The following is a 23489-nucleotide window of genomic DNA, read 5'->3' as shown; positions in this document are numbered from 1 at the left end:
GGAACACTTAAACATCTAATGTTTATGCTTACACATACTGTACATACTCTCTCTTGCACTCAAACTGAGCCAACACAGAGAAAAGTTAACATAATGGAGAAACTGAAAAAATAAGCACCAAAAAAAATAATCCTATGAGAATGTTTACTTTATTACCAGCATATCACCTGCCCGACTGGGGTGATAATATTCAGGATCACTGCTACACCATAATATAAGCCAGCTACTCTGACAGTCCAGTCACCTGTCAGCATTCCTGCTGTCTTCACAAACTCACTAAATATTAATAAACTAGAAATGGAGTTTTGCAGCTGTAATAATTCATGCAGATTTTGGTAGTGATTAGGGATTCTTACAGACTACAAAGTATAGCCTAATCCTGTCTCATCTACATTTTCAATCCCTGATGAACTTAATGCCTTCTGCATGAGTTGTATGTTTTTATATGTCTTGGTTTCTTTACATGACTAGATTTAATGACTTTTAAATACATTAAAGTCCATAAGGCATCAGGTCCAGATAGAATGTCAGGCTGCATTTTGAAAACTTGTAACAACCAATTGCTTGATAGTTTCAGTGACAACTTTAATATCTCGCTAAGGGAATTTGTGGTCCCCTTCTTTTGCTAAAGGACAACAGTTTCCCTTTGGTCAAGAAAACAACTGTGGACTGTCTGAATGACCACACACTGGTGGTACTGAAGTATGTCATGTCAGGGGATTTGCTGTCATACCATCCATATACAGTGTTACAGCATACAGTGGCACGAAATAAAATTCCCCAGGACCGTGGTGCAACATATGCTTAAACACAGGAAACGGTTAGAACTATACTATAAAATACTATAAATAGTCAGACATATAAATAAATAATAGGTAAGTGTATAGATGGTAATAATTTGAAATAGAGAGTAGTAAATAAATACATAATAACAATATCTAATAATATAAAAACAACAGTAGTAACAAGTATAACAAATGTACTGCATATAAATAAGGCAATAGGAGCAGATCTGAGAGCAGAAGGGCAGCACAGATTTCAGAATCTGGACAACCAAGGGGCAGAAGCTATAGCAGAACCAGGCTGAATTGGTTTGGATGCTACAGTACTACTGCTGTGATGAACTACTGGGATACATTAAAGGGAATGAACAGTCATGATCAACTCCTATTTGCATATAGTCATAATCGGTCCAGAGAGCATGCCATATCTCTTATACTACATACCATCCTGATGATAAAAATTGCCATTCCAGAGACCAGTTTAAAGATTATGGATCAGCATTTAGCCCCTGTTAGAATGGCAATGCTAAAACAAAATTCTTCAATTTAGGACTTTACCGCCACCCTCTACAACTGAACTTTGGACTCTTTAACCAATAGGCCTCAGCATGTGCATACTGGCAGCAGTACATTCACCATGCTGACCCTCAACACAGGTATTTCATGGAGTATGGGGGTGATGGCAGAATATTACAGGCAACCAGTTGCCTTACATCCCTGACATGTGCAACACTCGCTGTATTTGAAACAGAAACTGTATAATTAAAGATATCGGCTGTCTTGTACAGTCGTTTTTCTCGCTCCTTCCTTCTGGCAAACGTTATAGCAACATTGTTTCACACACCAGTAGACTCGGAGAAAGTTTCAGTGCAGAAGCTGTAAGTTTACTGAACAGCCAATCATAATAATACATGTTGTAACATAAAAACATTATGTGTCCATAAATATGAGGGAAACCCAAAATTCCCAAAACTGTTAAAAAAAAAACTTCATTATACAACTTACAGCAATTCCCTTTTAGTCACCATCAAAATCCTCTCCTTGTTAAAGCACTGTTAACATTTCCTGTATTAATCTTTTGTTACCGTACCTAGAACCTCCTGTGATTTTTTTTTTCCAGGATTACTAGCACTGTAGCAAATTATCTTCCCTTTCAACTTCTCTTAAGTCTTCCCCCAGTCTCAATAATATTTTTGGGACAAAAAATTGTAAGTGAGATCTGGCAGATGCAGGAGGTGTGAAACAACAACCACATTGTTTTTAGTCAAAACTCTTTGACTGGCAATGCAATGTGTGCAAGTGCGCTACCATGGTGCAAAATGCAGTTTTCCATGCACCACTACTCTGAATGTTTTTTTCCAGGTGCTTTGCCACAGACACCTCACCAGTTCAGTGTAACCTTGCTGATTAACAGTCTGTTTACTGGGAACAAGCTCTTTATTAGCAAGTCTGTTAATGTCAAAAACACAATCATCATTGTCTTGGTACTTGACATGACCTGTCATGCTTTTTTCAGCTTGTAGAAAAAAACTTGGCAAAGTCACACAAGCAATTGTAGAATAAATGTCAGAAGTACACACTAGATCAACTCAGCACTGATTAACAACACTGCAGCCATGTGACACCTAGCGGCATAGGTATCTACACCCTACCTTCATATTTATTAGGGATGCTCCAATCAGGCACTAATCACTGATTTTATGTTACTTGATTGGCCAATTCCGATATCGCTGCTTTTTTTTTCCTTTGTCCCTTTGAAAACTTTTTACACTAAATTACTGCATAACCAGATTTATAGAAGGCTTATATCCTATATTAACACTTATTTTTATAATTAAAACTATAGATCACAGGTGTTAACTGTTCATTATTTATTAACAAAATAAAATTCTGCATGCTTATTGCTCAGTGACCATAAAAATAGTAAAATAAATAAACCTTTCTTAAAATATATTCTTTAATTAATAAAATTTGTACAAAAATATGTATCCATAATACATGTTTTTATGCCAAATGACATAAAAGAAAATAAAATGTTTCTCATTAATTACAAGCTGTTGTATTGTTTAAGTTTTTCTGTAATATACTGATCTGAAGCCAAGCTTAATTAAACTGAAACTAAAAAGGACTGAATAATTTAAAGTAGCTTTTCTTTTCGTTTGTCAATCTGCATAGGATGACTTCTCTGATTTCTTTTTCTCAGTTCAGTTTATTATTCTACTTTCTTTAATGTAAAGGCTAATATTCCAATTGCCTCACACTTTCTATGCCTTTCATAAATGAGCACTACAAATAAAATACTGTAAAGCTTAGAAAAGCAAGGGGTGAAACAATCGGCTTTTGTGATTGGCCAATGTACTGATCACAGATCGAGTCTTTTTAGTGATAATCGGCCAATTTAGATTGCCAGCTGATTGAGTAGAGCATTACTAATATTTATATAATCGAGTACATGCAAATATGCATCCCATACAGTATATTGTATATAATAGTATCCTTTAACAATTACAAGAAAGCACCAGAAACAGTGGATTGTGTCATAATGGAGATTGTTTAGGTGAATAGTAATGGTAGAAGAATGGTTTGAATAGATAATGTTTTGGAAGAAAAGGAAGAGGCAATAAGGGAGTGACTGGCTTAAAATGAATTAAATTTAATTGAATTGTTAGCTGCTTCATACTCCACTACATTAGGTGGTGGTCAAGCACCTTATAGACAGGTGTGAGCTGCCATGACCAATACAAAGAAAAAGAATAAAAAGTAGCCTGGATTTAATGGCATTTGGTCACTACTGGTCAGAAGCAAAGAAGCAAAGTACCATCTGCATAATTCTTTAAATAAAGTGCTTGCCCAAATTTTTTTAGAATGGATAATTCAATCCCCAGTGGATTAAAAATACACCTCTTCAAACAGTCAACTACAAGGCAGTCTCCAAAAAGACTGTAGCCATTACCTTGAGTTTTAAACTTGCTGTAGCATTTACAATGTGTCCTTGCATTCATGTATTCATTTGGTATGCCTACTTACTCATAGTTTGGGGTTGCAGGTATAGAAATTAAAACTATAAGTATTTAAAGTCTTAGTTCAATTAAAAAGTTAAATCATATATTGCAATAGGTAGCTTCAGCATGTAGTGAGAGTAACTGATAACCTCAAGCAGTGTAAGAGTTAAATATTAAAGGCTAAAGCCCATAGCTTTTCTCTAAAGTTCTCTGAAAGGCCACCACTAGTTACAAAGGCAAGGTTTTGGAATGAGCCAAGTAAATAAGAGATGGACACTCCTTTGGCCAGAAGGCAGCATTATATTTCTTAGGCCATAAGATTGTGGGGGAAAGGTAATCATGTCCTTCAGGAGATTATTTGTACCCAGAATACATTGGTAAAATTTACAAGTCAGAGGGACAGGTAAACAGAAGATGTGGGTCACTCCTTCAGCCAGGTGGCCAATATGCCCTTTGGGTCAAGGTAATGGCAGTGATAATGGGGCAATTACATCCATTTAGAAACCCTTGACTCTTATTTTTATTAGGCATTAGGAAATATGGGTGAGTAAGCAAAAGCACAGGAATGTTGGAGTCAGATAATGATGATAACAATATACAGACTGAGGTAATCTGATGATAAGAAATTGTATTAAAACGAGGTATTACCAGACTTATGATCTCACTTCATTAAACTGTGACGGCTTTTGTGCATCTATGCAATGAAGTCTAAATTCTGATTGTCTTTCCAGAAACTCTGCTTATTTTATTCCAAGAGGGAACAAATCTTTCTTCACAAACAGGGAGCTGGAGCCTATCATTGTATATTTGGGTGCAAAACAAGAACCAACACTGAGTGGCATGTCAGTTCATCACAGGATATCACAGGGTCACAGTCCACCACACACACTGGACCAATTTTGTGTTGCCTGCTGACCAAAAACAATTTTTATTTCTGATGCTTTGAATAAATTAGCACATACACATACACACACACACACACGTATATTAGCTTGTGTGTAGTTTGGGTTAATAGTGGGGCCATGGAAAGTTCTGTGCAGAAAGATCTAAGCAGGGTAGCCAGGCATTTTTTACTTGAAAAATCTTTTTGGCTTTTTTAAAAACAAGATCACATACTGTATCTGTATTCCCTTATTCCTTCTAAAAGGTGGATCATCATGAGAATACTCAGACTGTTTATGTTGTCTTTTCCTTATTGAAAAACATAGCTAGACTCTTTGAATAATAAGCATTTAAAAAAGGACAAGAGTTCAGCCCATCAGCTTGACACAGATCAATGTTGCAGTTTCGCTATCCCACCAGCCAGCTGTACCGGTCTTGTTTCAATCCCACTGCAAAGCTGCAATGATTTTTAAACAACCTGTGATTACAGGATTGTTCTGCTGTAATGCCTGGATTTGTGAGGCGACATCACCTTCCAACAGTGTTAACCCATAGGACTACAGAGATAACCAGAGGGTTTTTTTTTTAAAAAAGGTTGTTTATTTGGCAGTGTTGTCGCAGAGACCCACTAAAATAAATCAAATTGTGTTCCTGTGCTGGTTGCTGACCTGGATTTTCCCTTCAGAATGCCTCAGTTATAAAGTGTGCTCTTTATTTTGTGTGTTTTCCTTTTATACTCCTTAATTTTTGACCACCATTTGTTGGTGAGGTGATTTGTTTTCTTATTTCTAATACTGTTCAGCCCTGGCTGGCAGGAGACTTCTGTTCGCCTTAACAATACCTTCTAGATTCAGCAGCTACCTTTTATAAGCCACAGTTATTATTATTAGGAAACATTTATATGGCCTGTAGTGCTACACACCATTAGACTGTAAAATTAGTGATTCAACAACTTATTTTCAGTTTAATCAAATATGGTCCTCATGCACACATGGAGCTTTAAATGTACTTTCCACAGCTGGCCTCATACCACACCTATGAGTCACACATATGAGTTAACTCCTTGGAGGAATGGAGGCACCCACCTTAGTTTACATGTTACATGTGTTGCATTTTACACATGGTTCTCCACCAGCAGGGGCTCAAATGCTATTTTTATGCCTCTCTTGTTTAATTGTGGCTCCTGTGTTTATGCATATTTTGCATTATTCTTTGCTTTTTATGTACACATGTTCATGCCTTTGTTATATTCTTTGTATTTTGAATGTGGTCCCTCAAGAGGTAGAGCTACATGCCCATCACCACGGTTCCTTGCAGTTCATTCTGGGTGTTTGGGAGTGGAGAGTTCTTGGATTTGGGTTTATTTTTTGCACTTTGTGCATTACTGGATTTTTGACCCCTTTGCTCTATATTTGTGACTATTTGGATTTATGATTTGGACTTGTTCTCCTTGCATTGCCTTTGCTTTTTCAGGCAATCACTTTTTGCCTTTTGTGCTCCACGGTGCTTCTTGTTGTTACCGAGCATTTTTGTAAAGAATAAATCTTTATATTTATAAAGATTCTGTGTTTGTCCTTGTCATTAGCTGCGTTTAATGGATTTTCTCCTCTAGTGAACATTTCTGGAAGTTTTTAATACTTTGTGCCTTAGAAATTCTCAAGTTCGCAATAACATTTAAATGTTCCAGCAATTTTTCCCTTGACTAGCAAAACAAGTCTTGTCTTGGTCACTTATAAATGTAGTGCTGGAATCAAACAGCAAGCTTATAAAAAGTTGTTCCTCCTGACGGCAGGGCCAGAGTACAGACTGCATATGTCTTCACTACTCATTCAGCTATTGACTGTTCATTAATCATATTTGGAAGAATGGGCGGAGTTAGATGTTTAACTGGGCAAACATTTAGCCACACCCTATTCTGATTGTGGCAGTGAGAAGTACTTGATCTGTTATGCAAATATGGGGGAGGGACAACGCAGAAAGCTGAATAGTTAATCTACTGTAAGCATTTGTGTTTATCCATCCATCCATTTTCCAACCCGCTGAATCCGAACACAGGGGTCTGCTGGGGCCAGTTCCAGCCAACACAGGGCACAAGGCAGGAACCAATCCTGGGCAGGGTGCCGACCCACCGCAGGACACACACAAATACTCCAAGCACACACTAGGGCCAATTTAGAATCGCCAATCCACCTAACCGGCATGTCTTTGGACTGTGGAAAGAAACCGGAGCACACAGAGGAAACCGGAGGGGAGAACATGCAAACTCCACGCAGGGAGGACCCGGGAAGCAAACCTAGGTCTCCTAATTGCGAGGCAGCAGCGCTACCACTGTGCCACTGTGCTGCCCGCATTTGTGTTTATATTGTTTATAATTTAGTGAGAAAAAAACTTATACTGTGTTTAATAAATTCCTTTTTAAGAATTGGTATACCTTCCTCTTTGATTGCCTTTATCTGAGTTTCTTAAAAGGTTTCCCTCACAAGGACACGCTCATTTGTAGGGCTGATAACTGATAGACCTGAACTTCTTGAACTCCTTGATTTGTTAAGGAAAATTGTGAACATTTTTGTGTTGTTGTTTTTGAAGGAAACAATATAGAGGCATTAGTCCATCCAAGATGCACATCCACATTTGCTCACACTGAGGCCAACTACAGTTCTTGTAATTAAAAAATTCAAGTTTTGCTTCCCAGGCTCAGCTTAGATGTCTTCACTTTTGAGGCAGTTCTTTCCTCTGTAATATTTATATATGCATTTGTTGTCATTACCTGTTAAAAGGAAGAATGGAAGCCCTCGGAGATTGGGGTCCTCATTTAATAATAGGTATACCACTTTCACCTCCTCAGCTTTTTTGTGTTCATAAGAGTTATTTACAAACAAATTGAAATTTGATTAATTGGCTGTATTATCTGTCCCGTGGGTCCATATCATTGTGTTTTTATGTTTCTGCTGCTGCTTGCATCTGAATTCCTCTGTGGGATTAATAAAATATCTAATATAATCTAAATCACTTCAGTGTTTTGTTGTCCAGTGCCTCCTGACTCACTTGTACAAGACAATCCCCACATCTCATATATCACTCCGCTCCTCTTGATGTGTAGTTATTCAAAATGTCAAGCTTTTTGGATTCCCTCTCTCCTAATTTATGTCCAGTAGATCTGAAAAAAACCCTCTTTTTGAGGCCATGATGGGATAATAGTTTCTACAGGAAATTAATAAAGTTGATTTTTCATCCTTTACTAGGGATCTAGCCCTCTATGGACCTCTATCAGAAGGTGAAAAGTGACACATTTCTATTACAATCAAGAACATTTAGGCTTTAAACATTGAAACTGAAACACACATTTTAATATTTCAAGTATTTAATTATTCAACTATTTTTGTTTATTATATACTTTTACTTCATGAAGTAAATCATTACGTTTCTTATGAGCTCCCCAAAATTAGGACGACTTACGGTAACACTTTTTTGCTCTTCCTTTCCCTCCTACTTCTATTTATTCATATTTGCAAAAATTCATCTTCCCCATAACGATAGGACATCATATTTTCTTCACAAGGAATACTGTCACTGGGCTTAGTTCACAAATAAGACAATGTTCCCTCTCATAGTATGCCTGAAGTCTTCCAAGCTTAGACATAGTAAAACCAGGTGTTACTTTCTTCTTTACCACAATATAAAACTGAACAGGGCAGAATAGTCAACTTTTAGCCATTTAACAGCAGCATCCTTACAAAGAACACCTTGTCCAATTGAGCACATTAATATAAGTAATTCCAATTAAGGATGGGCCTTTACACGTATAAATTAATCAGGAATACTGACTTTGATTTTAACATTATTGTAGCCTGGCAGCTGCAAACTCAAGAAAAAAAGATATTAAAACTACACAGTTTACAAAGAAAAATTATGACAACAATGTATAATGATGCAAATTACATTTAGATTTACCTGTACCTGTACTCTGGACATTGTCATAAGTGCCTTCTTTCACTTTTGCATTGGTATTCTTTTCTGACTTGCTGTTTGGTGTGTCAGAGTGTGAAACTTTTGCTGCTGCCGCTGCCCTCCTGGCATCCTGCTTCCTTTGGCGACATGTCTTTGCAGGCTCAGCTAACATTCGGACTGGCCTACGGAACGAGGTAAGCACCTGAATAGCACCGGACTTAATTTTTTCTTGTTGCGCTTCCGCATTGCCAAATTCGTCTGTTGCAGAGATTTTATATAAAGGCAAAACATGGAGTTGTTCATCCTCTGCTATTTTACCAATATCTCGATTATCCTCCTTGGTTAGCGTGCACACCTGTAAATAATACAAGAATGGATATCATTACTGCTTTTCATTTAACTGGTTAATTATAATTAATATTGCTGTGTTTTTATTTATAGCTTGTTCCTGGGGCTGCCATTAACGTAAACGTATTGGTGAACTAGTTGGTTCTAGTTTTTGGGGGGCAGGTATTTTGTCAACTATATTAGATGGTACCATCAGAGTCAGGAGGAGGTGGCTTTGAGTGATATTCTGAGTATGCCTCTAATTTTTCCAAAATGCAATCCTATACCCCCATTGATCTTAAATGCAACAACTGATGGATCTCCAAATGGACTCCATACCTCTTCGATCCTAGATGGGAGAAAAGGTAGAGCTGGCACTGCTTGTTCGACCCCATTTCACATATAATTGTCTTTACTCAATTCTTGTCTGATTAGTGGCATTGCACATGACTTAATCTGTTAATTCATTCATTTTCTTATTCCTTTATCTCATAATGCAGTAAAAGCTTGAATACTGTATGTGACTTTTGTTTAATTGGTATTCTGTTTCAGTCAATATACTAATTAACCACCTATGGAAATATTTTAAAGAGTGAAAGATATTGTGTGTACCATTCAAATGTTATTACTATTAGGATCTTTGAAAGCTTTTCATCTACTATCATGCCTGTGGATCAGATTGCCAGAGCCTGTCCTGGCAGCACTGGATTTTATATATACTGCTGAAAAAAATTAAAGGAACACTTTTAATCAGAGTATAGCATCAAGTCAATGAAACATCTGGGATATTGATCTGGTCAGTTAAGTAGCAGAGGGGTTTATTAATCAGTTTCAGTTGCTTTGGTGTTAATTAACAACAGGTGCACTAGGGGGTCAACAATGAGATGACCTCCGAAACAGTAATGGTTAAACAGGTAAAGGCCACTGACAATTTTCCCTCCTCATCTTTTCTGACTATTTTTTCACTAGTTTTGCATTTGGCTACAGTCGGTGTCAGTACTGGTAGCATGAGGCGATACCTGGACCCTACAGAGGTTGCACAGGTAGTCCAGCTTCTCCAGGATGGCATATCAATGTGTACCATTGCTAGAAAGTTTGCTGTGTCTCCCATTACAGTCTCAAAGGCCTGGATAAGATTCCAGGAAACAGGCAGTTACTCTAGGAGAGCTGGACAGGGCCATAGAAAGTCCTTAACCCTTCAGCAGGACTGGTATCTGCTCCTTTGGGCAAGGAAGAGCAGGATGAGTACTGCCAGACGCCTACAAAATGACCTCCAGCAGGCCACTGGTGTGAATGTCTCTGACCAAACAAACTTCATGAGGGTGACCTGAGGGCCTGACACCCTCTAGTGGGCCCTGTGCTCACTGCCTGGCACCATGGAGCTCGATTGGCATTTGCCATAGAGTACCATAATTGGCAGGTCCACCAGTGGTGCCCTGTGCTTTTCACAGATGAGAGCAGGTTCATACCTGAGCACATGTGACAGACATGAAAGGGACTGGAGAAGCCGTGGAAAACGTTATGCTCCCTGTAACATCGTTCAGCATGACCGGTTTGGTGGGGGGGTCAGTGATGGTCTGGGGAGGCATATCCATGGAGGAATGCACAGAGCTTTACAGGCTAGACAACGGCACCTTGACTGCCATTAGGTTTTGGGATGAAATCCTTGGACCCTTTGTCAAACTATGCTGGTACAGTGGGTCCTGGGCTCTTCCTGGAGCACAACAATGCCCAGCTTCATGTGAAGAGAGCATGCCGGCAGTTCCTGGAGGATGAAGGAACTGATACCATTGACTGGCCCCCACACTCGCCTGACAAATCCAATAGAACACCTCTGGGATATTATGTTTCGGTCCATCCGATGATGCCAGTTTGCATGTCATACTGTCCAGGAGATCAGTAATACCCTGGTCCAGATCTGGGAAGAGATCCCCCAGGACACCATCCATTATCTCATTAGGAGCATGCCCCTAAGTTTTCAGGCATGCATACGAGCATGTGGGGGCCATACAAACAATTTGGAGTTGCTGCAATGAAATTACAGCAAAATGGACTAGCCTGCCGTATCATTTTTTTACTTTGATTTTCGGGGTGTCTTTGAATCCAGCCCTGTGTAGGTTGATAATTTGAATTTCCATCAAACGATGTGGGATCCTTTCATTCCTAATACATTACCCAGTCCATATCAGTATAGATATTCAGCATGATTTTTCTCTCATTCAGATCTGAGTGTCCTTTCTAAAGTGTTCCTTTAATTTTTTGAGCAGTCTATATAAAGTACAACACTGGGTGATCTTTAATACATGTTTAATTGGGTACAGCTTGGTAGCAGAGTGGTTGGTACTGCTCTGACTCCAACTCGAAGTCCTGGCCCATTCTCTTTTTGTGTTAAGGTTATATGCTGCATGTGGGTTTTTAATCCCATACTTACAGTAGGTATCTTGCCCATATCCAAAGATGAGCATATTAGGTGACTCCAAATTGACCCAGCACTTGCAGGTGTGCAGGTATTGATAATCTTCTGGCATCCCCATCCAGGAATGTGGCTACCTATGCATAAAGTCACTGGGACATTCAAGCTGACAACATCTGCTGGGCTTCATTTACTGTCCTTGCAAGAACAAAGTTAACTATTTACACTGAGCTCAGCTTGTACTTTGTGCAAATCAGAACTTTATATTAATAAATAAGTCACAATTGAACCTCTTAGATTTAAAAATGGCTGCCCTCTGAAGAAATGATCCTGTTTCATGCTAGGAGAATTGTGATGAAAGCTTTTCGGTCAATTTTGAGGCCTTGAGCAGAAAGAAATGTGGAAATGCTTTATAAATGGGATAGAACAGTATATGGGGAAACAGAAGAACGTTTTTGGAAGGAGAAGAATATTTCATACAATGCCTAAAAATAATACTGAATAATGACCTTACAAAAGACAATTCATTAATTTCTATGATAAAATAGTTAATAATTATATTATAATGAAAAGGTGTTTTGTCTGTTAAATCTTTTCTATTTAGATAAGAACTGCCTAAATATTTTAGTGAATAGATTTAGTAGAAAGTATCAAAGACTCTGTGGCAGTAGAAGACCAGAGTTATGTTAGTTTTAGGAATGCTGTGTGGAATGTTACTTGGCTACTTATAAGAGATGAGCAAAATTATTGGTTTAAGTGTGGAGTTACACAAGTATGATTGTGCTTGTGTAACTTCACTGCTGCAACAGAAAGGATTCTAATGTCAGAGATATACATTAGTTTCATGAGCTCTGAAAGGCAAAGCTGGGTATGGAGACAAAAATTTAGTTTTATGAGACCCTAAATGAAAGGCAATAGCCACCTTGGAAATAGGCAAGATTTTTGAGCACCTTGGGGACATGACCACAACACATGTTAGACTAGCTTTAAATGATCAGACAATGAGCTGTTCAGGTGTCTCTACCACCATCATGACTGAGGCAGTGTAGAAGAGATTAAGATGCCAAAGAGCAATGCAAGAGCAGGGCTGCCTAGAAGACTGAACGTCTAGCACTAGCAGGTTGTATGGCGTGAATAGCCATGACTTGATTTGCATTCACTTTGTCATGTAAGATTATAGATTGTTAATAATGTTTTGAATTTTACAATATTAAACTAAGATTAACTGCCTGCTTCTCAAGCTTGCACTTCTAGTTACTCTACTGGCAGAGACCGATTGCATTACTTGGGTCAGTGGGTGAGGCGGATGCTCCAATAGAATGAATACGGTAGCATGGTATAAAACAGAGTGTAGACTGTCCAGAATTGATAAACTAGCATGATATGGAATAAATTACCATTAAATGTTGGAGTAAAAGAGAATTAGTCATTACATTGTGGGTTCACATTACAAAGATTTTGCGCAGTTAGGAGAAGATATATAGTTGTGATTAGAGGTGTACCTCAAAGCCTTTCCACAATAAAACATAAGTAGAGCAAAGGATTAAACGAACTGCTGACCTATCTAGTGGATAGGCCAAGAGATAGGTCAATAAAGTGCTTAAAGTTGTTACTGTTTAATATTCAGTGAGCTTTTAAGATGGCTGGCCCAGTTTCCTTCTTTTATTGAATTTTGTATAGTAAATCCTGAAAATGGTCTCACATCACTTTGAAACTTTCAGCAGGCATTTGTGAAATTTTCTAAGTTCTAACTCTAAGGAGTTAAGGTGAGTAAACATTTGAATATACAGTAGAAACCTAATAATTGCCAAAAGGCTTGTACATGTTCAAAAAGGTTTGCAGCATTAAGAAGTTTAACCCCTGACTCTGTCTGTTTTGTGTCTTTCTGGCTTGCATTATACAGTATGCCCTGTATGATAGAATATGATAGAACTAAACACCATGCAAAACTGTAGTTCTTCAGGATGAATTAATCTAAATGATGGTACTTTTTTTGCTTCCCCAGGCCCATCCAGAACAAATGTCCAACTTGTTTCTTACTTATTATAAACATTTTATTATAGACTCACCAGTGTACTGCCACTCTGCATGTTGTGTAGATCTCTGTGTGCATGGGCACAGAAGTCTAAGCACGCTGTCACTCCTGAGAATGGACGGCCTTCTTTCAGTCCCAGCCTGCAGTCTGCTGCCCTATGCTCATGTTCCACCTAAAGCAAAGTTCACGTTTAGATTTCTTTTTTAATTAAATGATTAGTTATTTAGTAATGTACAGTAAAGAGCAGCGAGACCACATTCACACAGCAGGCAATGGGTGCTGTAGTTTATTGTTTCGAAGTTTCATGTATTGATTAACTTTTGATTAATTAATTAACCTTTTGATTAATTAGATTAATTAATTTAACCAAAGCAGCTGTTTTGTTCAAATTATATGTGAAAAAATGTAAAATTTTAGAAGATAATGTCTATTAAATTAGAAATAATATATTACATATGATGCTCAAAAATGTTTAATCCAGTTTGGGATCATGAGGGCAAAGAACCTAGCTGAACAGTACTGGGCACAATGGGTGTCAGTTCAAGGCATTGCCTACACGTACAGCGTTATGTACTAACATGCATGTGTTTGAGGTTGTAGAAGGAAAAACACAGACATACAGAGAATATTCAACCTATACACATATCCACAATAACCAAACACAGGATACAAACTCTGTACCATGTTAGCTTTATTTTTTTAACCATGCTGCCCTTTAATATGTAATGACCACATTTTCCTTCCAATGGCAGAATAATTTATAATTAATAAACACCATTAAACAAGTGTTGACATTCAAGCAAGCTGTGAGAACCCAGACATTTTTTTTGTAAGTTTGTATTATATTTTATAATTATACATCCATTGAACTGAAATTCTAATTCTAATGCCTATTGTGCCATTTAGGTTATCCTTAGGAATGCATACACTAAGCATTTGGTGTCAAATTAAAAAATATTTGTTAACAAAGAATATCAATATTTATATATTAATAGGAATAATAATAATAATAATAATAATAGTAGTAGTAATAATAATAATAATAATAATAATAATAATACTTCTTTACATTTATATAGCACTTTAAATCTAGATGGACTTTAATACTGTGTATAGTGTTGTTGTCTCAAACTGCCAGGGAGCTAGACCTTGATCGCATTTCAAACACTGTTTGTATAAATGTGCACAGAGTTCTTCTGAGTTGGCATAGATTTTTTTTTTTTATTTACATTTTTTTTAATTTGATTTGATATGTTTATTGTATGTTTGATATGTTTTTTTCAGGTCCTCTGTTGTTTCTGCCACGTTCAAGTGACGTGCATATCTGGGCAACTCTAACCTAGTCAAGTGTGAGTGACCGATGTTCCTGTCCATTGCTCATTTCTGACTTTTGCCTCATACTACTTTCTATACTACTGGATTAAGTAAATTCCATAAAAGATGAACAGATATATTATTATTATTATTATTATTCATCCATCCATCCATTATCCAACCCTCTATATCCTAACTACAGGGTCACGGGGGTCTGCTGGAGCCAGTCCCAGCCAACACAGGGCTCAAGGCCCACTGCAAGGAGTGCACAAACACACACACACCAAGCATACACTAGGGACAATTTTAGAATCGCCAATACACATAATCTGCATGTCTTTGGACTGTGGGAGGAAACCGTATTATTATTATTATAAATATTACTACTCTCATTTTCCTGTGAAAATCCCTCACATTTAAAGAGTAGTCCTTCTTATAGTTTAATATGCCTTTTTTGTTACATAGATTGGAATTTCATAAAGGTCATTTTGTAAATTAATGAAAAATACCTGTTTTTGGTTATATGTGCAATATACCTATAATTTAGGAAACATCCATAATTTATTTTTTATAAGTCTGCTTTGTCCTGGAACTTGTTAAATATGGCTACATTACAAAGAATAATTATATGTGGATAATAGGGAACTGTGAACTACACAACTCATTTAACTGATTAATGAAATATTCCAATCCTGGCACTATGAGCAGCATTCACATAATCATGCTTCTTACACCAAGTCTTCAATAGGCACAGTGAAGTAGTACTTAATGAGAACTGTGATATTTGTTGGATTTTCAAGCTGTATAGCGGCATAACAATGAAAATGCATATATCTCCAATGTGAAAAGTCCTATAATTTGTCCATTTGTAAATGCAACTTAATTGTCACCCAAAGCAATTTCATGTACAAGATAATATGGAGTTTCATGAAATTTAGGACTCTTATGTTAAATCATTAGTCATCAACTTTGGACATATATACATAGTATATGTGTATATGTATTTAATTAATTGTTGCCTTTAAATGATAAACTGTTATTTTGTGTTTGTAACTAAATAATCAATTAAACATGAAAAAAAAACATAAAAACTTGAATGTGTGTTTAGAAATAAAGAGATTATTTTGATAGCTGATACTTGATGTGTGACTTACAGAATGGGGAACTCAACTATCTGAGACATCTTTTTCTTTTCATTAAAGTATTGCTACCTAAGGTAGGTCTGTCCATCCATCCATCCACCCATCTTCTTAAGAAGCTCATCCAGGGTGGAACCCAGTCAGGACGCCCAGGAGGACCGGAGGAGGGCTTGCGCCTTCTCTAGACCACGAGGGGGCGACCGCCTGGTTGCAGTGGGGACCAAGGGTGCAGATCATGGAAGCTCAACCCTGTAGGAGCCTGTGGTAACCGCCAGGGGGTGCCCCGGTGCCTGTACAGCCCTGGACCTCAGCACTTCTGCCACACCAGGAAGTGCTGGGGGGAAGAAGACTGGGGACACCCAGAGGGCTTCCGGGTGCGCAGCCAGCACTTCCACTACACAGAGGAGTGTCCGCAGAGGACTGTCGGGAAGCACCTGGAGCCCATCCGGACTTGTATTAAAGGGGCCACCTCCCTTCATTCGAGGACCGGAGTTGGGTGGAAGTGGATGGGAGTCTTGCGAGAGAGAAGTGGGGGTGGCCTGAAGAAAGGCACTGGAGAGAGAGGCCTGGACATTTGGGGATTGGTCGAGAGGCACTGGGTTGTGCATGAACTGAAACTGTAAATAGTGTAAATAAATATGTGTGTGTTGGGTGACCAAATGTTGTCCGTCCGTCTGTGTCCTGGGCTCGTGCTGCACCAGATTGTGGGACATCTGGAGCCTATCCCAGAAATCAATGGGCTCAAAGCAGGAACACCCCCTGGGCAGGACGCTAAGGTGCTTCCATTTCTTTGATTTCTTTCAATGGACATGTTTTGATACAGTATGTTATAACCCTTTCTTCTCAAACCATTGCACTTTGTTTTTTTGGTGTAAATAATGTCATTTTCTGGTGTTTAATGTTGAAGATATTTGTCATGTTTAGTTTAGAAATTAAAATTAGGAACTGTCTCTCTGCACCCTTGATTTTCTATAGTTCTCACTGAAATATTTGTTTTTTTCAACCAAATCTGAAACACAAGCTTGTCAAAATAATGTCACACAAATTTCATTGTACTTCTTACACTTCTTTAATAAAAAAAACTCATAAATATTTTGTGTTTTCTTAAAAAAAAATAATTATCCAGTTGATCAATTGTACCGATCTTTTGTCTATTTCTGAAAGTTTGTCATCAACTGACCAATAATGAAATTGCTTTTAATTATTATATAAAAACACTAACATAGCTTAAAAGAAGCATGATAATGTATAAAATACCTGGTTACTGTAAGCATCAGGGGCCATCTTTCCATAAATGGGGGCCATTATAGTTGCCAAATTCTGCAGATTTGACTCAAGTTTTTCCTCCTGATTTCAAAGGAAAAAATTCAATCAATAGATTTACAAATGCACAATATTTTCAGCATATAGTTTTGAATATCTGTGATACAGTGAAATACATTTGAAATGTATGCATTGTATTTCTGTTACACACTGTTTAACAGCTGTACAGGTGCAAGAGGGTAAAACAGACAAGGTAACAATGAAAAATTGTATGATATCATACACGGTGGCAGAAAGGTGAATTTGAAAATAAAGAAAGAAAATGTATTCCTTTTTCATGTACTTTGAAATTGAAATCCCTATGCTGTGTTTTAAAAGCTTGTTTTTGATTTTAATATAGAATGGATGGGATTGGAAAAGAAGAGAGGGGAGGTGCAGACACTAAAAGGACAATTTCTAAGGCAAAGTATAAGGTTCATTTAAATAGACATGGATACTGACCTCCTTAGGATCATCACCCAGAAGCCTGAACTTTCTAGGCAATTTGCTTCTGGCAAATTTGCATCCATTATAGTACATGCTCCAGGAACAGCCAAAAGAAAATGAAGCACCACAGGTCTCTGGGTCCAGACCTTGACAAGCACATGTTCGTCTAGCATGGAAAAAATAAAACAATAATAACTCTATTTAAAAAATTCAATAATCATTTGTAATATGCAATAAAAGACTTTCATTTCTTTATGCCCAACCATAAGGTTTCCTTCAGATTACAATAAAGTGGACTAAAGAATTTTAAGCAGGGCTGTCATAAAGTAAAATCCAAACTCCTGTAATGTTCTCTTGACACCTTTAGTCTTTCTAAGATTATGCAACTAGCCAAGTGCATCTTTACGTGTGTCTTTGAGTTTGTCATATTCTTAAATCAACCCCACTACACCACAATCATAACACCACACTAGCCAAATAATTACAAGTAACCGCCTCCAGCATGCCAGTGTGACCAGTCAACAGTGAGTCACCTTTTAATTTAATGTTGGTTGGTTTCTTTCAGTGGATAGAGGGTTAAAATGTTGTTGTCCTGGGGTGTAGCAGTTTAATAATTGAGTCTTTTCCCATGTCTGAATCATGCACCATTATTGTTAGAATTTATAAACTTTCTGTATTTGTTTGAGTATGACGTCAGTGTTTAAAATTCAGGTAGCAGAAAGGTTCTGGTGAACAGAGAAATAGTCTATTCCTTGTAAGAGGGGACATTTCCAGGCTGCTGACACTCTAGGATCCTATCTAAAAATCCACCCCAGTTTGTTAGTCTATGGTGTGTGTTCTGTAAGGGTAAACTTATGTTTTACATTTACATAATACTTTAATAGAATTACTAGTAGTGGATTATGTGTCATTATAAAAGTTGCACCATCCTGGCTTTGATTTATGAATCTCATTATGAATATACCATAATGATAGACCTGCCAGACTTCATATTTTAATTGTGCCACTTCACAATTTCCTGAGAAAGCCAAACTGAAAGCATGGAATCACTGTATGCCACTCCTATGGCAAAGCCTAAAATTAAAATGAGGGGCAGTTAGACTTGTCTCTTAGTTGGTGCTACTTGAAAGGGAGCTGAAGTGCAGAAGGACCTTTGTGATTTTGTGTTCAGCTGTAGGACCCAAGTAATAGCTGTAGGATATCTTAATACCAGTCTTCTTCTTCTTCTTCTTCTTTCTCTTTATCTTTTCCCCACTTCTATTTGGAATCAATATGCTTGGTAAATCTTATCTATTCAGCTCAGTCCTGCACCTCCTCGCCAGTCAAGCCCTTCTCCTTCCGATTTTGTTTTACTTTATCCATTGACCTCCACTTTGGCCTCCCTTACTTTCTCTACCCCTGTACTTCCATTTTCATCACACTTTTGCCCAAATATTCATTGTCTCATCTCATCACCTGTGCATACCCTTTAGTCCTACTTTCCTGCACTTTCTTAGATTCCACTTTTGTTGTATCTCTGATTGCCTCATTACTTATTCTGTTCTTTTTAGTAACTCCACACATCCATCACAACATTTTTATTCGTGCCACATCTTTCTCCTATGCTCCCTTTACTGGCCATGTCACAATATTTAGAAATTCTTTAAAGTTAGGTAGCTTCACTGATTATGATATGTGTGTATATATATATATATATATAGTGGAACCTTGGTTCACAAACGTCTTTGAACATGTACAAATCGGGTTACGACCAAAAAGTTAGCCAAACTTTTGCATCTGTTCACGACCACACACTCGGTTGACAAACAAGCCAGTTTCCCCTTCCGGTTCATACGCGCCGATGATTTCCGCAAGTGTTCAGTCTCTCCCTGTGCATTCGCTGTGAACTCTTTGTACTCTATTTCGTTTCCCTTCCAATTCGTATGTACCGGTGATTTCTGCACGTGTTCAGTCTCTCCCTGTACTGTACATTGTTCTCGGTGCATCACGCAGATGGACTCTCCTCAAAACTGTAACCTACTCTCAACCCAGCTTCCTCCTGTGGTATAGCGGGTCAACAGCACCAGTCAAAAAGGCCAGTTTTAATAAATAATCACTGCACTCACGGCTTAGCGAGGGGGCGTGGTGGTGTGCGGCCGAAGCGGTTCCTGAGGAGTTTGTGATGTGGCTGTTTCTCACCTAAGTGCACAGGTAAGAAGCAGTCCGCATCCGTAATTGTTCCCAGGAGCTGCTGATTGCCACGACTACCATGCCTCTACATAAATAGAAGCGCGAGTCAGCTAAAGGGAAAAAAAAGTGGAAATAATGGGAGGATGCAAGAGAAGGCAAGAAGCAGAAGGAGAAAGCCGATGCAGTAGAGAGAGAGCGAGAGAGAGAGCGAGAGCGAGCGCAGGCTAGTGTGCAGCTGAGCAGGGAGCCTGGGTGTTTGCCTCAGTGTTATTCAATGTTTTTACATTTAGTTTACTATTACACTGTGCATTCTATGGTATAATTAACTATTTTTGTACTTAAAAATCTTTAAAGAAAATATATTTACATACAGTTCGTATGGTCTGGAATGGATTAATTGTATTTACGTACAATCCTATGGGGGAAATTAATTCGGGTCACGATCAAATTGGGTTACGACCAGAGTTTTGGAACGAATTATAGTCATGACATGAGGTTCCACTGTATATATATATATATATATATATATATATATATATATATATATATATATATATACATACAGTATATGTATATACATATGTGTGTGCGTATGTTTTTTAACTGAAGATTTTACAGAATTCTTTATATATACCATACACGTTGAAATTAGACATATATGCAGTACTAAAGAGTTAAATATTCTCAATTCAATTTGGCTAGCATTGAATGTTGTCAATTGATCTTATTAATGTCAACATTCCTGCCAAAGATGTATCTACAGTGGATGCAGAAAGTATTCAGACCCTTCCACTAGATAGATAGATAGATTTAAATTTAAATACATACATTTGTCACTCTTGCCCATCAGTCTATACTCAAAGGTAGAAAGGTTTGCAAATTGATTAAAAAATTAAAACTGAAATCTCTCCTTCATTTATATTTTATGTCCCTTTGCTTTGGCACCCCAGATTATGGTCAGGTACCTCCTGTTTGCTTTAATTATCCTTGAGATACGTCTAGAATTTGACTGGAGCCCACCTGTGGCAAACTGAATTAATTGTACATCATTTAGAAAGACACACCCCTGTGTATATAAGGTCCCACAATTCACACTGCATGTCAAGGCAAAAACCAAGTTATGAAATTTAAGAAACTCTCTGTAGACCTGTGAATCAAATTGTAGTGAGGCATAGATCAGAGCAAGGATATAAAGCCATCTGTAAAGTTTTGAGTGTTCCCAAAAGTGCAGTGGCCTTGATAATTGTGAAATGTAAGAAATTTAACCACCAGGATGCTTCCTTGAGTTGGTCTTTTGGTCAAACTGAGTAACCAGGTAAGAAGGGTCTTGGCTAGCAGACCATTAGAAATCCTCTGGTGAGATGGAAGAACTTGTTGGTAGGATGACCATCTCAGCAGCACTCTATCAGTTTAAGTGTTTATAGTAGAATGGATAACTCTGCTTGGAGTTTGCCAAATGGCATAGAAGGACTTAGACCATGCGGAAAAAGATTCTCTAGTCTGATGAGACATATATTGATTTCTTTGAGCAGAACTCCAAGCCCTATGCTTAATATGATCTCTATGGTACTATGGAGACTGGTCAGATGTCATGGTAAGGATGAATGCAGCCAAGTACTTGTTCTTGAGTGCATGTGACCTCAGACTGGGGCAACATTCAGTGCAACAATAATCAGAAGCATATAGTCCAGACAATACTAGTGTGACTTTGGGCCTGTTGTTTAGTGGCCCAGCCAAAATCTACACTTAAACTCCATAGAATATCTGTGGGGAGACCTGAAGATGGTATTTTACAGTCAGCTACTGTTCAAAATAATGGAGCTTGAGATGATCTGTCAAGAAGCATGGGAACACCTGTTCAAATCTAGGTGTGCAAACTTTGTAGAAGCTTACCTAGGAACACCAGAGTCTGTATTTGCTGCCAATGGTGCTTCTACAAAGTCCTGAATAGAATACTGATCAGAATACTTACATGAATCTGATTTCAGTTTTAGATTTTTAATACATGTTCACACCTGTACACACATGTACACACATGTTTTAACTTTGTCATTATGGGATATTGAGTGGAGATTGATGGATAGGAATTGAATATTAATCCATTTAAAATTTAATCTACAGTACAATACAATAAAGTGTGCAGAAAGTGGGAGGGTTTAAATACTTCCTGAATCCACTGTATATTGTAAACAAATAAATCATTCAGTTTGTTTTATTTAAATGAATTCCTTAAAATAATACTAATAAAAAAAAACATTATTGACATTAAAATTAATTTCATGTCAGACATTATTTTTATTGGTCAGTAAGCTTATAGCTGTTTGATTAGTTATAGTGTTTGTCCTGAATTAATGATTTCGATGTTGCTGCAGAAAAGGATCTATGTCTAGTAAATCAGCACATGCATGTCATTAAACATTCTTACTCTTCATTGAGTGCACATCTTCGGTTTGTAAGAGCACCATGTTTCCTTAGAGTGTCGCTCAACTCGACATACAGGCTGTCCGCAAGAGTACTGGATATTCCTTCCCATATAAGAATAAGGATCACTAAAACTGCAGTTTCACAACTGTGACCTGCTCGCTCCCGCACCAGGATCAGGATTTTTTCTTCCTTATTTGTCCTGCGGATTACCTGTGTAAAGGAATTAATGAATGGTTTAGCTACAATGGGTGAAAGATATTTGGTGAAACATTAATAATTTAATATAATTACTGTCTAGGATAAAATTCAAGCCAGCTTTGCCATGTACCTTTACTACCCAGTCATGTATGCAAGTTTAGTTGGAGAACTTATCTTGTTATTACCAGAAGCAAAAAGACACCATTGCAAATAAATAAATAATACGGATTCCCTTTTAATTATTAAAACAAAACTGTGCACATGTACATAATTAAATTATCAGCCTTGTAACAATATTTTATTCATGTAAATTAGTTGAGTTAAATGTCTTGTAAAAAGTGGTGTTCATGTAGTACTAGAAATCTTGATTTGTTGAGGACCTGGGGAAAGTTCGGTGTATTATTTCATTTGATAGTTTTTCTTTTAGAATTGCATTGTTTAAAGTTTGATTGTGCCAAAATTCCTTGTATTATTAATGAAGCACTTACTTTATTTCAGTTCAAATGGCAATAACATTTTATGGCATGCAGTGAGTGATTTGCACATTGTATGGGGAGGCAAGTATTGAAAAAAGTGTCAGTATCTTTGTTTAGGTTCACTGCCCTCGATATTGGTTTGACGTAGACCTTGAGAGGTCTGGCAATAGGATGAAATGTGTCCTATATTTTGTATGAATTATAGTCTTATTTAATAGAACGTAAGAGAGTTGCATTTAACACCCACCCCTTCTTGCACATAACACACACAATATTGTTCCAACACAAAAATAAAACTGGAAAAATACTGTCATTCAAGGGATTACTTCTTTCCTGTCTGTACTGATGGTCCCAGTTTAAGTAAAATACATTTAAGGAGTATAACAAACAAGTTAAACACATGGAATCCTTAAGTGAATTATTTAAGAGACACAAAATTTTTAAAATGAATGTGTTTTTCAGTAACATTGACTGCAACTATGTGTGCAACTAGAGGTGAAACAGGAGGGAAAGAAAGATTAAAGCTTTTATATCACAGGCCTCACTTTATATATATTATAAAAAAAATCTTGGGTTGAGACGTGATCATCTCGGAGAGACACTCTGACTTCACGTGAAACTAGACATTACA

General features: G+C 37.5%; 1 protein-coding gene across 2 annotated transcripts in view; it reads right to left on the bottom strand.

Moving 5' to 3' along the window:
• The window catches only part of tet2 (tet methylcytosine dioxygenase 2), a 132066-nt gene that overhangs the window by 3627 nt on the left and 104950 nt on the right, over positions 1-23489 (bottom strand). Inside the window, exons 5-9 of one of the 2 annotated variants that reach the window (XM_039759189.1) lie at positions 22186-22394; positions 17607-17757; positions 17100-17189; positions 13424-13561; positions 8618-8969 (exon numbers count right to left, since the gene is read on the bottom strand). In XM_039759189.1, the coding sequence (XP_039615123.1) occupies positions 8618-8969; positions 13424-13561; positions 17100-17189; positions 17607-17757; positions 22186-22394 (940 nt within the window). The remainder of the gene's footprint in view (positions 1-8617; positions 8970-13423; positions 13562-17099; positions 17190-17606; positions 17758-22185; positions 22395-23489) is intronic. The other variant, XM_039759190.1, reaches the window with a different exon arrangement.

This window comes from Polypterus senegalus, chromosome 7 (assembly GCF_016835505.1).
Source record: "Polypterus senegalus isolate Bchr_013 chromosome 7, ASM1683550v1, whole genome shotgun sequence".
Classification (NCBI taxonomy): Eukaryota; Metazoa; Chordata; class Cladistia; order Polypteriformes; family Polypteridae; genus Polypterus; species Polypterus senegalus.
The sequence above is the reverse complement of the archived record's forward strand: the minus strand, read 5'-3'. Positions and strand labels throughout refer to the sequence as shown.